The following is a 13,541-nucleotide window of genomic DNA, read 5'->3' on the forward strand; positions in this document are numbered from 1 at the left end:
CTAACGTTGCGTATCTTCTCTGGGGGTAGGGGTCTCCCTAAAAGGAAATCTGTTTGGTAAGAGCCACCACACCTCAGGCTCGTGACAAGCTGGCTCTACAGAAGTATCATATTAAGTACCCGCTGGTGCCTACCTGATCTGCTATAGCTATAGTATATGGACGTGCAACCTTGCTATTTTCTTCCTGGGAGATTAACCTAAGCAGGATAACTCTAAATTTAAACAGCAACAACAAAGCATGTAAGACAGGATCTACAAGGAAAGAATGAAGGGGCTTCACTTGTTTTCTGAAAAACAAAAGACTGTAGGGGGGAATAGGCATAACAGCACTCTTCCAACACCTGAGAAATTGCTGTAACAACATAGCGATCAATTTTTCTTCATGTCCACTAAGTATGAAGAAATTGGCTTAACTAGAAGCAAAGAAAAATTAGCTTCGATTTTCAGAAACTGTTTCTAGTAGCAGGAAGAGTGGATGACTGGAAATTGGCACCAAGGTAGGAGGGCACAGACTCTTCCACCGGATGGTTTACAGGACTGGTTGGACAAATGTGTCAGAGATGATCGAGGTACACTTAGTACACCACAGAGGGATGAAGTGTTACAAGGGGTTTCATACCATTTGTTCAACAGACAATCTGCAGTATAATTTCTCACTAATTGCTCTGCCCTGCCTTTATCAAACTTCTAATAGAAGTTATTCTGATATTACTGCTGACCACAGACCAGCTGTGTACTTCTCATTATAGCTACACAGGTCACCAGCATCCTGCTCTTGTAATCCCTCGAGCAACTTATTTCTTCCTTAGCTTGACATTTCTATGATTCAGTTTTGGAAGAAAGTGCAGAGGCAGCTGCCAAGATCATTCTTGTCTTCCTTTTCTCCAGTCCCTTTCCCTCATACACAAACTTTTTGGACCAGCTGAGACTGGCACCTCTTCTTAAAACACTGGAAACAAAAGGCTGCAGAACACAGCTGCTGTAAAGAGCAAATTGAGGAGGCTTGAGGAGGACTGAATCTACTCCTAATACCCACACCTTTTTTAACTAAGGAACTCCATAGACCAGTGAATGAATAAACTCCTTACCTGCATGCCTGAACTAACCCCATAGAGAATAAGAATAAAATGATTAAACAAAATATCTCCCCCCTCTATCCAGAAAACTCCTCTGAACTAGAGAATTTCACTATTAGAAGGAGTAGCATAAAGAAGGGAGGGAAAAACACTACAAAGCATTTGAGTGGAAAATTTCAAGCAACTAATTTCATAAGTGGCTGTAAACAACTATCATTATTTTGACAAAACATGAAAAGAAACCGCTTCCATTAGCTGCTGATCCACCTGCAATAGAAACAGCTGTATGCCCTGTTCTTGGCCATTGCTATTTCAAATCCAGGAATGTTTGTTAAGAAAATTTCCTAAATTTTTAAGGAAAAAAATATTCAGTACATGCTTGTATTGAATACATCCAATAACTACTCGAATATAAACCCTCTTAACCTCAACAGAAGGTGGGAAGGAAAGAAAAACTCATCACGCTTGTTCAAATATCCTACTAGAACTCCCTATCAGCAATAACCTGAGCTAGCACAATAGGCTGATAAAGAGATTTTACAGTCAACAGGCAGAAAAAAGGCAAAATGACTCTGCAGTGCACATTCTGGCTGCGCAATGCGGTCAGAATGTGGTCTGACCTCTTCCCAAAAGTGGCATCACAGTTATGAACAACACATTGTCAATCTAGCCTGCTTATCATTGACAGCTTTGTTACACTGCAAGAGTTTCAAAATCAGATCAAAATCTATCACAGAATAACTCCTTCATTAAGTTCTCCTGAAGTGTATTTAAATCGGCTTCAAGATATATTGTCTTACAGTCCTCTTTGCAGTTTAGCTTTACATGCACAGGTAGATTGATTATTTAAAAATATATATATATATATAGATGGACCATCATTCAGGTTTGCAAGTCAAGCACAGAACAGTTACAGATTTCTGGTTGTCTCTGCAACCTGAATTACACTGCCTCTTGTATCCATGTGATTCACTGGCTCCCATGAGACAAACCAGAATTGGGCCAGGTCATTAAAGACTGTACGGGCACTTGTAGACAATACAATCAAAACAGAGTTGCATTAGAAGACTTAATTCTCACTGTGCTGTACTCGACTTGCAAGTCAAATTATATTCTTTGTATGGTCTTCTGAAGACAATTTCCAAGCTTGGGCGAAGGGGGCAAAATTCAGAGGGAAAATTGCAAGTTGAGATTCAGAGGGAATCTGAAGAGAGGAAAGGGAAAAAATCTGGTTATTTCTATCGCTAAACATTTCCTTTCCTTCCCCCAAACTGAGCCAGCAGGAGGAACTGCACTCTCAGCCCTCATCCCTGTAAGACAGATTGCTGTTACTCATGCTAGTGAGAATCGGCATCAGCTGGCACGAGGCAATACGCTCTTCTGAGTGTACCACGGGCCTTGAGATCCACGTGCTGCATAGGTGAAGTTAAACACTTCAGCTCAGACCGGTTTACCACTGGGACAGAGAGTGGTGGGGAAGAGGCAAGAATCTAGTCTGCCTTCTCATTTCTCCAGTAAGTATTTAGTAATGCCACAAACCCACACTTAAAATCACTGTGTAGCTATTTATTATTTCAAAGGCTGCCAAAATTTTCCTGAAGAATGCAAGGGGTGGGGGGAGGAGAGAGAGATTTCTAACATTTTATTTGTAAGCCAAAGATGAATGGAATTTCATGGATAATGAAAAGGCATTTTTCAAGCCAATGTTAGACAATAAAGATGAGAACATTTACAAAACCAAGAACCCCAACAGACCCCTCTAAGCATACATACTCACACATACATAATAATGTGTATTAGATACCAGTTAAATGTTTGCATATACGTATAAATAACGTTGGGTATAGTTACAGTTTTGAGCTCACATGTTAAAGTGTCAAGAGAAATGGAACAAAAAAGCAGAGTGTCTTATTAATCCAATACACTTGCACAGCAGGTGTCGACAACAAACCCTGCATTCGTGAATGCCAAAGTACCTCCAACACACAGCTTCACTCTTTTTATCTGTTTGGCAGCCAGCATGCCACTTCTCGGTGATTGCCCACCTGTATCTCTCCTGCACAAATAGCAAAGGTTATCTGACTTATAAACAGCTCACTACTACTGCGAAGAGGTGGAGGACCCAGCATATACCCATCCAACTGCAGGGGATAAACTTTGTGAATCTGAAAGAGGAATTTAACACTTACAGAAGAAATGGGAAAAAAGTGATGATTTCTAAATAGTCCTAATCAATACAACTATCCAATTACTAAAGTGATGGCTACTAGTTTACTAATTGTTATTTATGAAGACCATATAGTATTAGTTTAATTTAATAATTATTTATTTACTAAGACTGATTATAAATGTACAATGTTATTAAAGAAAATAATTCCCTTTTAGTTTTTAGGTAGAAATTATAGAAAAAGATGTTTTAAAGTACAGCATATCTAAGAATAGACGGGCTCTATTGTCCTTTGTACTTTCACAAATCTGGCTCCCATACAAGCCAGATGTGTAAGCAGCATGCATCCAAGCACCATGCAGTATTTCATATTTAGTCCTTTTAAATGACTGCAAACATTTTTCCACAAATCTGGAATCTTCATTCCTGGTATCTCCATAGGGTTAAACCTGGGTCAAATTCCATGAACCTGTTTGAAACAAAATATTAACTAGGTTGAAATGTTTGCTGTGGTATCAATCAATGAAGTGCCTGGTGGAGAAAAATCTATCAACTTCAAACTAAATCCTGGGCTGTCTTAATTAGATTCTTACGAAGCTGTACCCATCATGCCACACATGCCAATTTTTGTTCACATTTACAACAGGCAAAAACACAACTTTCAAGAGAAAACCCATTATTTTTCAATTATAATCTGAAATTATCAAGATTTTTCCACAATCTAAGACAACACTAACAGTTAGAATTATTTTGTCAGTTTTTTCTGCAAATGTTCAGTGCCAAGAATCTAAATCTAAGCTCAAGACATCCTTATTTTATAAGAAATGTATAAATCATCAGGCAATTCCTACATACAAATATGTATTTAATACTTCTGCCTTTTCTTTATTAGAAGCTGAAGTTATATTGATTATATTTAGTATTAGATCACCAGTGTGAGTATCCTGTTGATCCTGCTACACTCTAAAAGCTTACTCTTACCGCCTTTAACTCACCTGACCATCAGATTTGCCTAGGTTGTTTTAATCCATTAACAATCTTCTAAAATGTCTAGCTTCTAATCAACGTTATCAGTCTCCATCTTCTTTCCATTGGCTATGCCATCTATTTTAACAAGCACAACAAGTCTTTTTCTTTCTAGATGATTTAGTATACCATACTTGTGGGCAAATGTCAAATCCATACAACACCAAAATACAAGCTAAGTACAATTCATCTGTTTTTCTAAGATCTTGAGATCAAAATATACGCTATATTATATGACAGTAATTCCCTAGAGAACAGACATTTTTGACTGTAAACAAACCTTTTGTTAAAATCATGCCCTTCTTTCTATAGCGAAGTTACATACAGCCTGTTCAATCTGTTACCCTATCCAATTTGGTATAGTAACCTGGCAATCTGAGCACGCTGCAGTTACTTTATTAATCACACTGGATGGATCAAGATACATCTTTCCGATGTATGAGCTTGCACAGCAAGGATATGCAATTCATGGCACAGGCTTCTGTGCTCAGCTTTGCCACAGCTGACCTGATCTATCACTGCAGCACAGCAACTCACAGTAGAAAGTTCAGCTTCACAAGAAACTGAGACCTGCATCTCCCCTCTGCCTCTACACACCCTCTGGGCTACGCAGCTGTGAAATATATTGCCACAGGCTATCTCCTACCTGCTGTGCTCTCAGGTCTGTATGTTCAAAACAGAGCTTCGTCATAGCAGGGGACAAAAGCCACATCTACGCTACAGAGTGGATGCACGGTACAGAGACAGAGCGCTGCCCATCTCATGTTAGCTCCAGACCTTGGAGCAGTACACATGTGTTAGCACAGCACTACACTTGAACTAACGGGCTGGGGAAATGAGCTTGGCTACGATAGTGAATTAACATGGTGATACAGCTCTCTGTATTTTGTATTTCTCCTCTTAGAGCCCTAAGAGAGTATCAGTGTGCTGTACATAGTGAATATAATAGCTCAGATTAGCATTTTGTCGGGTAAGAAAAGAAGGATATTTGCATCACAGCCTGCTGTACAATGCAGGCATGCCTCCTGCAGCTTTAGATTAAGCAGGTTTAGCGCAAGAGTTCGGTTAGGGACGGTGAGGGGGCAACCTGACCAATGTGAAATTGTAAAGTGCAGCCAGGTTTCTGGAAGTAAAAAAAAAAAAAAGTTTTTATTATCAACAGACCTTTAAAATGCTTTTGGTTGTCTCGTTTTCTGCAATAAGGGAGTTTCAAAGTCTTTTTTGTAAGAGAAGCTCTAATAGCATGACTCTTTTCAGCACGCTTTTGTGATTTGACAAGTGAATGCCTTTGGGCTTCAAAAGTACCCTTTCCCTCATCAAATTCTGCTCAGCTTTTCCTGAGATATTATGCATTAAAATTGCCATTTCCATTCTCCCTTTTGTGTGCCACAAGAAAATACTGGCCTCCTGCCAGAACAGTAATTAGCACGACTACCCTAAGGCACACTGGAGATGCCACAAAGGCAGTAGCAAAGGGACTATGTGGGGAGCACCTGGGAGCTGCAGCACGGTGGGAACCAGAAGTGAGAGGGGCAGGGGACCTGCACGGCCCTCCCAACACCGGCTTACCACCGGCTTACCCAGCATTTGGCCCCCTCTCCGCTAAAGGAAAGGTACATCACTGGGCCGCTGTTCTCCCCAAATACTAAAGCGCTGAGAGACTAAAAGGCAGGACAGAGTTTCCTAAGCCACCTTCAGCTTCTGCAACACAGATTCTGGTGATCGTGTCTTGCCTGAAAATACCAGATGGCGCACAATGTCCTGCATTTCTGGCAGATGAGGCAGAAGACAAAAATGCCTTGTCAATCAGGACCCAGCTGACCACCCACATTAAGAAGCATAAAGACTGTATTTGGTCTCAGCTTAGCCTAGCTTGAGTGTCAGCAGTCTCTGCAGCAATGTAAAAGGCTCAGGTGAAGGGCTGATGATGAAGCACACTGAGAGATTCGGTGGCACTCAAAGAAAACTGGTCTTCCTTTTAAAGTATTTGCACCAAAAAAGGTACTCATGTACTACATTAAAAAGCACCATGTAGCTTGTCAACCAAATTACTCAGAGGTTAGGAGACACTACTGACAACCTACAGCATTAATTCAACCCATCTGTTCATTCGGGTGTAGTTTTATATTACAAGATTTTTAATTAATTATTAAATGTTATATTTTAATTAATTATTACAAGATACTTTTTGTTTTTTCCTTAGAGGTCCTGTCTTGTTCAGAGCACAAGATAGATATAGCTTACGCTGTTCTGGCAACTCATAATCTTCCAGAGCTTGATTTTGCAAATTAAATACTGTCCTTTCACCACTGAGAGTTTGGGGGAACCTGGAATGTCAATAAAGCAAAATTTGTCTAATATGACCAAATTACTACCCCGGAGACAGTGTCATCCAATTTATGCTTTATGCTATTGTTCATGGTCTTCCCAGTGCCATCGAGTTCTGTAACTCTGTTTGCTGCATCCAGCTATTCTCTCTCACGTGATAATTAGTTTGTTAGCTGTTAAGGAATAGATCATTTTAATGTTATGCATTCATATACTACATAGCACAGTAAAACCTCGTTCACTGATTAGACCCCTACTGGTACTACTAAAATAATTATGACACCACCCACGTAAGAGGTAGCACACCAACACAGCACTTAAAAGACCACCTGGAAGTGCTGAGGCATGCAAAAGTAATGGGGAAAATAACAAAACAAGTTCTTTCAAACCCTTAATAAAAAAATGTTTCTTTTGTGACTGGGTGGTGTTCTTTAAAATACATAGTTTTGTCCACCCTGCTTTATTCATCATTCAGTTAAATATGTAGTGTGACAAAAAAACTGACAGAGCAAATACTAAAATATTCCCCACCACGAGCAATGTATTAATAGGTAGCCAATCACGTTTCTCTGTCTGAGACTAACTCAGGAGCATGGTTTTAAAACTAATTAGCAAGGTAACCTTTTTCCCCCTTCCCTTAGGAAATCTACTGTGGCCGATCCAAAACATATCCAATCCAAAATTCAAATCTAGGCTTCTTGCCAGCCATTACAGGACTAGTTCCCACAACAGCCTAGAGAGTTTTAGCCATATTCAGTGCACAACTGAACATATGTTTACAGCTAAAGCACAAGGTGTTTGTTGCATAGAAGCTTTGCCTTTATACTGGCCATTCTTAAGAGCTTACAAGATTTCACTAAAAATAGCAAGTTAGCAACAATTGTCATAAAACATGTAAAACTAAACACAGTACCACAGGTTTACTCATTTATGAACATTCCAGATAAACAGCATCAACTTTTAATTACCCATACACAGACAAACAACAGGAACAGGCATTTTCATAGTATTTTGCTACAACACAGCCCAGGTGCAAAGCCTGCAGCACAAACTCAGGTCACTGTGGCAGCATCTACATGGCACGGCAAGTGTCCTCTGTAATGTGGCCCACCATTGTGGTCTCTGGTTGTGTCTCCTGGCTGCTTCCCAGCTGTGTGTCAGGACAGAGCTGATGTGTGCACCATTTTCCCACACACCTGGGATTTCCCTGCAAAGAAAACCTGCAGGCAGAGGGAGACACACAATGCTCCCGTCAGGGAACTGGGACACAACCAGGCGGCAGAGATGCCTGCCCACCAGTGCAGAAGCCAGGCAAAACACGGGCCAGCAGACCTCCATGCAGAGAGAGGCTGGAGGTCCATGTCTGTGCTAGTGCAAACTGTATCCCCATGACATGACTGGTGTCAGTGCATGAGCAGGCAAACGAGGGAAGTGGGATGAATGCCTTCCTAATCCATGGGAAAATCAAGAAGCACGGTGGCTTCCTGACCTTGGGCTGGCCAGATTGTGGCCCAAGGATAAGTCCACGCTGGAGAAGGTACACCTTGAAGCATTTGTGGCTGTGCATGAGGTCATGCTGGAGCACCTCAAACCATGTGGCCATGGATAAGCCCACGACAGAGCAGGTACACCCCTAGAGGGACTGCAGCCATGGGTAGGGCCATGTTGGAGCAGGTTTACTTCTGAAGGGACTGTGGTTGTGGGTAAGGCCATGCCGGAGCAGGTATATCTCTGAAGGCATTGTGGCCCATGGAGAAGGCCACACTGGAACAGGTGTCCCTCAAAGTGACTGTGGCTGTGGATAACTATGCTGCAGCAGGTATACCCCCTGGAGAGACTGTGGCACATAGGTAAGGCTCCATCTTGAGCAGGTACAGGCCTAAGTGGATAAGTCCAAGCCAGAGCAGGGGCAAGGGGAGGAGTTCATTGCAATGTTAAACCCTATGGTCTGGTCCAAAGGAACCAGGGGTGGAGACTGTAATGGAAATACCTTTAAAAGGTTGTAAGCTGGGATTTGAGTTGCATGTTATAGGAATTACTACAGCAGGAACCACCTGAACCAATGGAGGACAAGCCTTACAAGAAGCAGTGCAAGTGCAGCAGTGACCCGACCTGAGCTGGCTTTGGTGCCCAATAACTCCATGCAACACACCACCTCTCCTGTCCTGAGTGACCACCATAACAGATGGAGGCCAAAGGCATGGACTAAATGAACTCAGTGGACATTTGTGGACATTTATGGACATTTCACAGGGGTGGTCCACAGACTAAGGGAATGATATCTGTGTATTGTATCAAAGGATGGTAAGGAGGGTGGTGGTTAATGAGAATGTATTGGATAGTGTGGGACCTGAGCATGACGTAAATGGTATGGAATAAGGGGAGGAGAATGTGCTGGTTTTGGCTGGGATAGAGTTAATTTTCTTCCTAGTAGCTAGTATGGGGCTATGGTTTGGATTTGTGCTGACAACAGTGTTGATAACACAGGGATGTTTTCGTTACTGCTGAGCAGTGCTTACACAGAGTCGAGGCCTTTTCTGCTTCTCACCCCACCCCACCAGCGAGCAGGCTGGGGGTGCACAAGAAGTTGGGAGGGGACACAGCCAGGACAGCTGACCCCAACTGACCAAAGGGATATTCCATACCATGGGACGTCATGCTCAGCACATAAAGCTGGGGGAAGAAGAAGGAAGGGGGGGACATTCGGAGTGATGGCGTTTGTCTTCCCAAGTAACCGTTATGCGTGATGGAGCCCTGCTTTCCTGGAGATGGCTGAACACCTGCCTGCCGATGGGAAGGAGTGAATTAATTCCTTGTTTTGCTTTGCTTGCATGCATGGCTTTTGCTTTACCTATTAAACTGTCTTTGTCTCAACCCACGAGTTTTCTCCCTTTTACTCTTCTGATTCTCTCCCCCATCCCACCGGTGGGCAGTAAGTGAGCGGCTGTGTGGGTCTTAGTTGCCAGCTGGGGTTAAACTATGACACCAGAGAATAAAGACAAAAGCTAACATTAAATTTACACCACTAGAGCATCATGTGAGAGAAAAAGGCAAAAAAGCTGTATTTGTGTTTGGAGAGGCTGAGTTAATGGGGTTATGGCCTACAGCTCATGCACACTACCATAATACAAAATGCACTGGTATCATACAAACAAATCATCTAGTCTGATAGCAGGATGCATCCTAAAATGTGCCTTTACATGTTAAGCCTTTCACAGAAGAGAAGTAATCTTCTCTTATTTTTATAATGCCATATACACCATTAAATACACAGTGTGTATGCCTCTGGAAATGTTCCCAGTAATAGCCACTTCTATTTTATTTGCCTCTACAGGAAAAAGGGAAACACATTTGAGAGCAAAAAAAAACCTGTCTGCTCTTCATTCACACCTCAATTCCCTCAGGAAATCGAAAATACTGTTTTTAACAGTCTACCTTTAGTTCACAGCTGAATCTGACTTTCATCTCCATGGAATGAAACTTGGTTAGAAGCTTATCAAGGAACTGAATTCATAAATGTGTAGACTATGGCACAGAAATAAAGATATACTGAGTAGGGCAGCCTGTAGCTTTCAGCAGCAATCAATAATCTTCTGCTAATACTGTTCCGACTTCAGTCTCTACATGTTCAACTTCTGCTAAACAGAAGAAATTGGCAAATATTTAGCCAATTCAATAACATTATTTTTAGATGAAACATGACATCTCTTGAGGTTAGGGTCTTGTGCAGTACTCTCAACACAGTACAGTGACTTTAAAAGCATAACTGCTTGACTTAATTTAACCACAGGCCAGGCATAAAATTAAGGTAATATGAAGGCCACCCTATGAATACAGCACTGGTCCCACCTGCTGAGCATCCCCTGCTCCTCACCTCTGACTGCAGTAACCCTGCACAGGCCATTTAGGGGGGGAGCACTCCACACAGCACTGCCCCAAGCCACTGCCTGCTTCAGCTGAAACATCTCAGCCTGGTTTCAATTTTCTTGCCTATTTAGGACTGTAATCTCCCGGTGGGAAAAGCTCTCATATATCTGGTGAGTCCCTGTCAAGAAGGCTCAAGAGAGCATGGGCCCAAGGACACAGGGATGGTTCAGGCAGAGTGAAAATGTCATTGCCAACACCCTGACTCCTGGGCCTCTACCAGTGAACAGGCAGCCACCAGACCAACCATACGATACACTCTGAAACAGGTGTTCAGCGAGTGGTCCAAGTGAAGCAGCCTGTGACATGCTCAGGGACATCGCTTCCCAGACACCACAGGCCAAGCGAAGCTGGACAGCATACTGCACCAAGCACTGGCTTCAGGGCACAGTAATAAAAGGGGAAAAATATTAATGCTACTTTCATATCATAATTCTGTACAATTTATACTTTCTTCATTTAGTTTTCAACAACATTCAGCATTTGATTCTGTTCCTATCTAAGATATTAATGGCTACTCCAAGACTTTTAATGCAAACAAACACAAAGACATTATTACTGGAAACCTGAGCCAGGAAATAGTGAAAGCTAGTGAAAGTATGACAATCTAATGCTCTACAGGCAGACGGCACAAACAGGGTAAATTTTACATATGGAAAATCCAGTCTGTCATGTCGTTTACTCACCGTTTGATGACTTCGGTCACAGTAGCGCAGTCCAAAGTAATCTATCTCCAGTAGGTTTAAGTGACGAAATACGTAGCCCAGGACAACCGACCCTTTCGTTGACTTCTGTGGGAAAGAATTTACAGAGCCTTTTCACAAAGATGCTCTGCCTTTGTCAGCTATGTGCAGTGGCATTCATGCATTCAGTTAGCTTTGTTTAAAAAAAAAAAGGAGGCAGTTCCCAGTTTGGCAGTTCCCAAACAAAAATTTCAGCTGTACAGAAGAAAATATTTTGTCTTCATACATGTTTAATCAATTATTCTGTAAATACTATTAGGTAGCTGGCAGGTCAATAGTTACAAAATACAAAACAAACCAAAAAAACCCACTCAAATGTACTTGCATAAGCACAATGCTGGTGAACCTTGCATTTTTCTAGAAAATTTCTGTTCTCTGATCAAAATTCTAATCCCCATGACAAATTGTAATTCTAAAATCATACTCTTCCTTCCAGTATGGGCCTGTCACTCAAACTCTGACAATGAAGATCAGGAGGCAAAACTTTGCCCTTAAGATCTAAATTATATATCATTAGCTGCTCTGTTACTACTCTTTGTAAAGAAGGTTAGGTTTTATTTGTTTTCTTTTAAAATATTTTTGATAGTAGAAGTGGGAGCAATCCAACACCCTGAATTGAAATAATCCCATTGTTTTCTTGAATAGTACTTCATTAAGGGTCTATGCCAGTACTTGCAAACAATGCTGGGGACAATATTGCAAACAACATTGTACTGTTGAGAATGCATTATAAAAAGCTCACTTCCACCTGAATGCCTCTTATTTGTTGGTTCACCTGGCAGCCAACAACAGACTAGGAAGACTGAGAATTATTACATAGAATGATCCCCCCTCAGAATCAATTAAAGCCTTTGACTATTACAGTCCTAAATTCCACGAGAAAATATGGACATAACTCATAATTAGGTTTTGGTTAACTGCTTCATATTGTACAAACTGCTAGATTGTAGTAAAATCACCGGAGAGAAAAGAAACAGGAAGAGGAAGCTGTGGGATATTGTTTGTGCTATTTCATTTTTTAGCCTACGAACAAATACTTTCAGAATTAAAATGTCAAATAATATTGATTAAAAAAATCACTTAATTTAGCTTTGCTGGTGAAGTATCAATCACATAACGACAGTGAAGATGCATCCAATTTTTTTCAGCAGGTGCATTTGGTCAGGATTTGTACCTAGTCACATGGGCAGAGCCAATACAACAATTTCAGATGGCCACTCACACTCTAAGCAAGCCGTGACAAGGTAAACATCTCTGGTAGGCTGTGAATTGTGTACCCATGCTATTTACCAGATTTACTATATATTTGCTTAAACCAGGAGATGTTCTGGAGAGGTTCTCAGTGTGTAACAGTCTAAAGCCATCATACAGGTTGTTTACACTAACCAACTGTAATGACATATTCCCTCAGCATGTACAGACTTAACGATGAGCCACAAAACAGAAAACAATTTGGGGGAAAACATGATTAAGGTAAGCAGAAATTCACTAAATCTCATTTTAGCATTTTGGATAAAGCAGAGTAGTACAGTGATTTTATCATCAGATTCCTCAACAAGAAACTGAATTTGGGTTGTAAGAACAATGCGAGACAAGAATCAGCCCCTTTTAGCTACAGAGTGACTATCATGAGCACTACAGCAAAAAGACAGAAACAAAACAAAACACACCTTAAAAAAAAAATTAAAAAATACAGGTTAATTTATTAGACAGCAGGGATTCAAGACTGAAGCAGTAACTGTTCTGCCTCATTTTCAATTTAAATCAGTTGTTATTCAAAGAAGCAGGAGAGATGTCCCACTAAAAAGCACAGTTACCTCACCATTCATACGTCATATAAGGCAAATTACCTTCGCCATTAGAACTGTTTCCATTATCATTTAAATAGTACAACAATGTCTTGGGAACCTAGGATTGGACAGGCATCTCTAGAAACAGACACAGGAAAAGCTCAAAACAAACAAGCAGCCCTGACTCCAATCGACCCACACAGATAAATGATGGTGACACTTCCAACTGGGTACTAAATGTTAAAAGAAGATTATAGACAGAAGGAGCTCCACCACCAGCTGCTCAGAGCCACAGGGTTTTGACACAGTTAACCAAAGTGTGGTTAGTAAACCCTTGCAGAAAGCATAAAAAGGGCTACCTGCACCACGGCTTACAGGGGACACGGAGTGGTGCCCACCACAGGCATGCTGAGCTTCTGTGATCGTGAAGCTCAACCTGTTTGCTTTCAATGAGCTTTCCACTCTTCGCCTCACCAGTAATATTATT

At 41.3% G+C, this 13,541-nt stretch overlaps 1 protein-coding gene across 3 annotated transcripts in view; it reads right to left on the reverse strand.

The window, feature by feature from the left end:
• The window catches only part of EPB41L4A (erythrocyte membrane protein band 4.1 like 4A), a 138,883-nt gene that overhangs the window by 74,447 nt on the left and 50,895 nt on the right, over positions 1 to 13,541 (reverse strand). For all 3 annotated transcript variants that reach the window (XM_076361779.1, XM_076361777.1, XM_076361776.1), the window contains exon 2: positions 11,208 to 11,312. In XM_076361779.1, coding sequence (XP_076217894.1) covers positions 11,208 to 11,312 — 105 coding nt within the window. The remainder of the gene's footprint in view (positions 1 to 11,207; positions 11,313 to 13,541) is intronic.

The sequence above is a fragment of the Aptenodytes patagonicus genome, chromosome Z (assembly GCF_965638725.1).
Source record: "Aptenodytes patagonicus chromosome Z, bAptPat1.pri.cur, whole genome shotgun sequence".
NCBI lineage: Eukaryota > Metazoa > Chordata > Aves > Sphenisciformes > Spheniscidae > Aptenodytes > Aptenodytes patagonicus.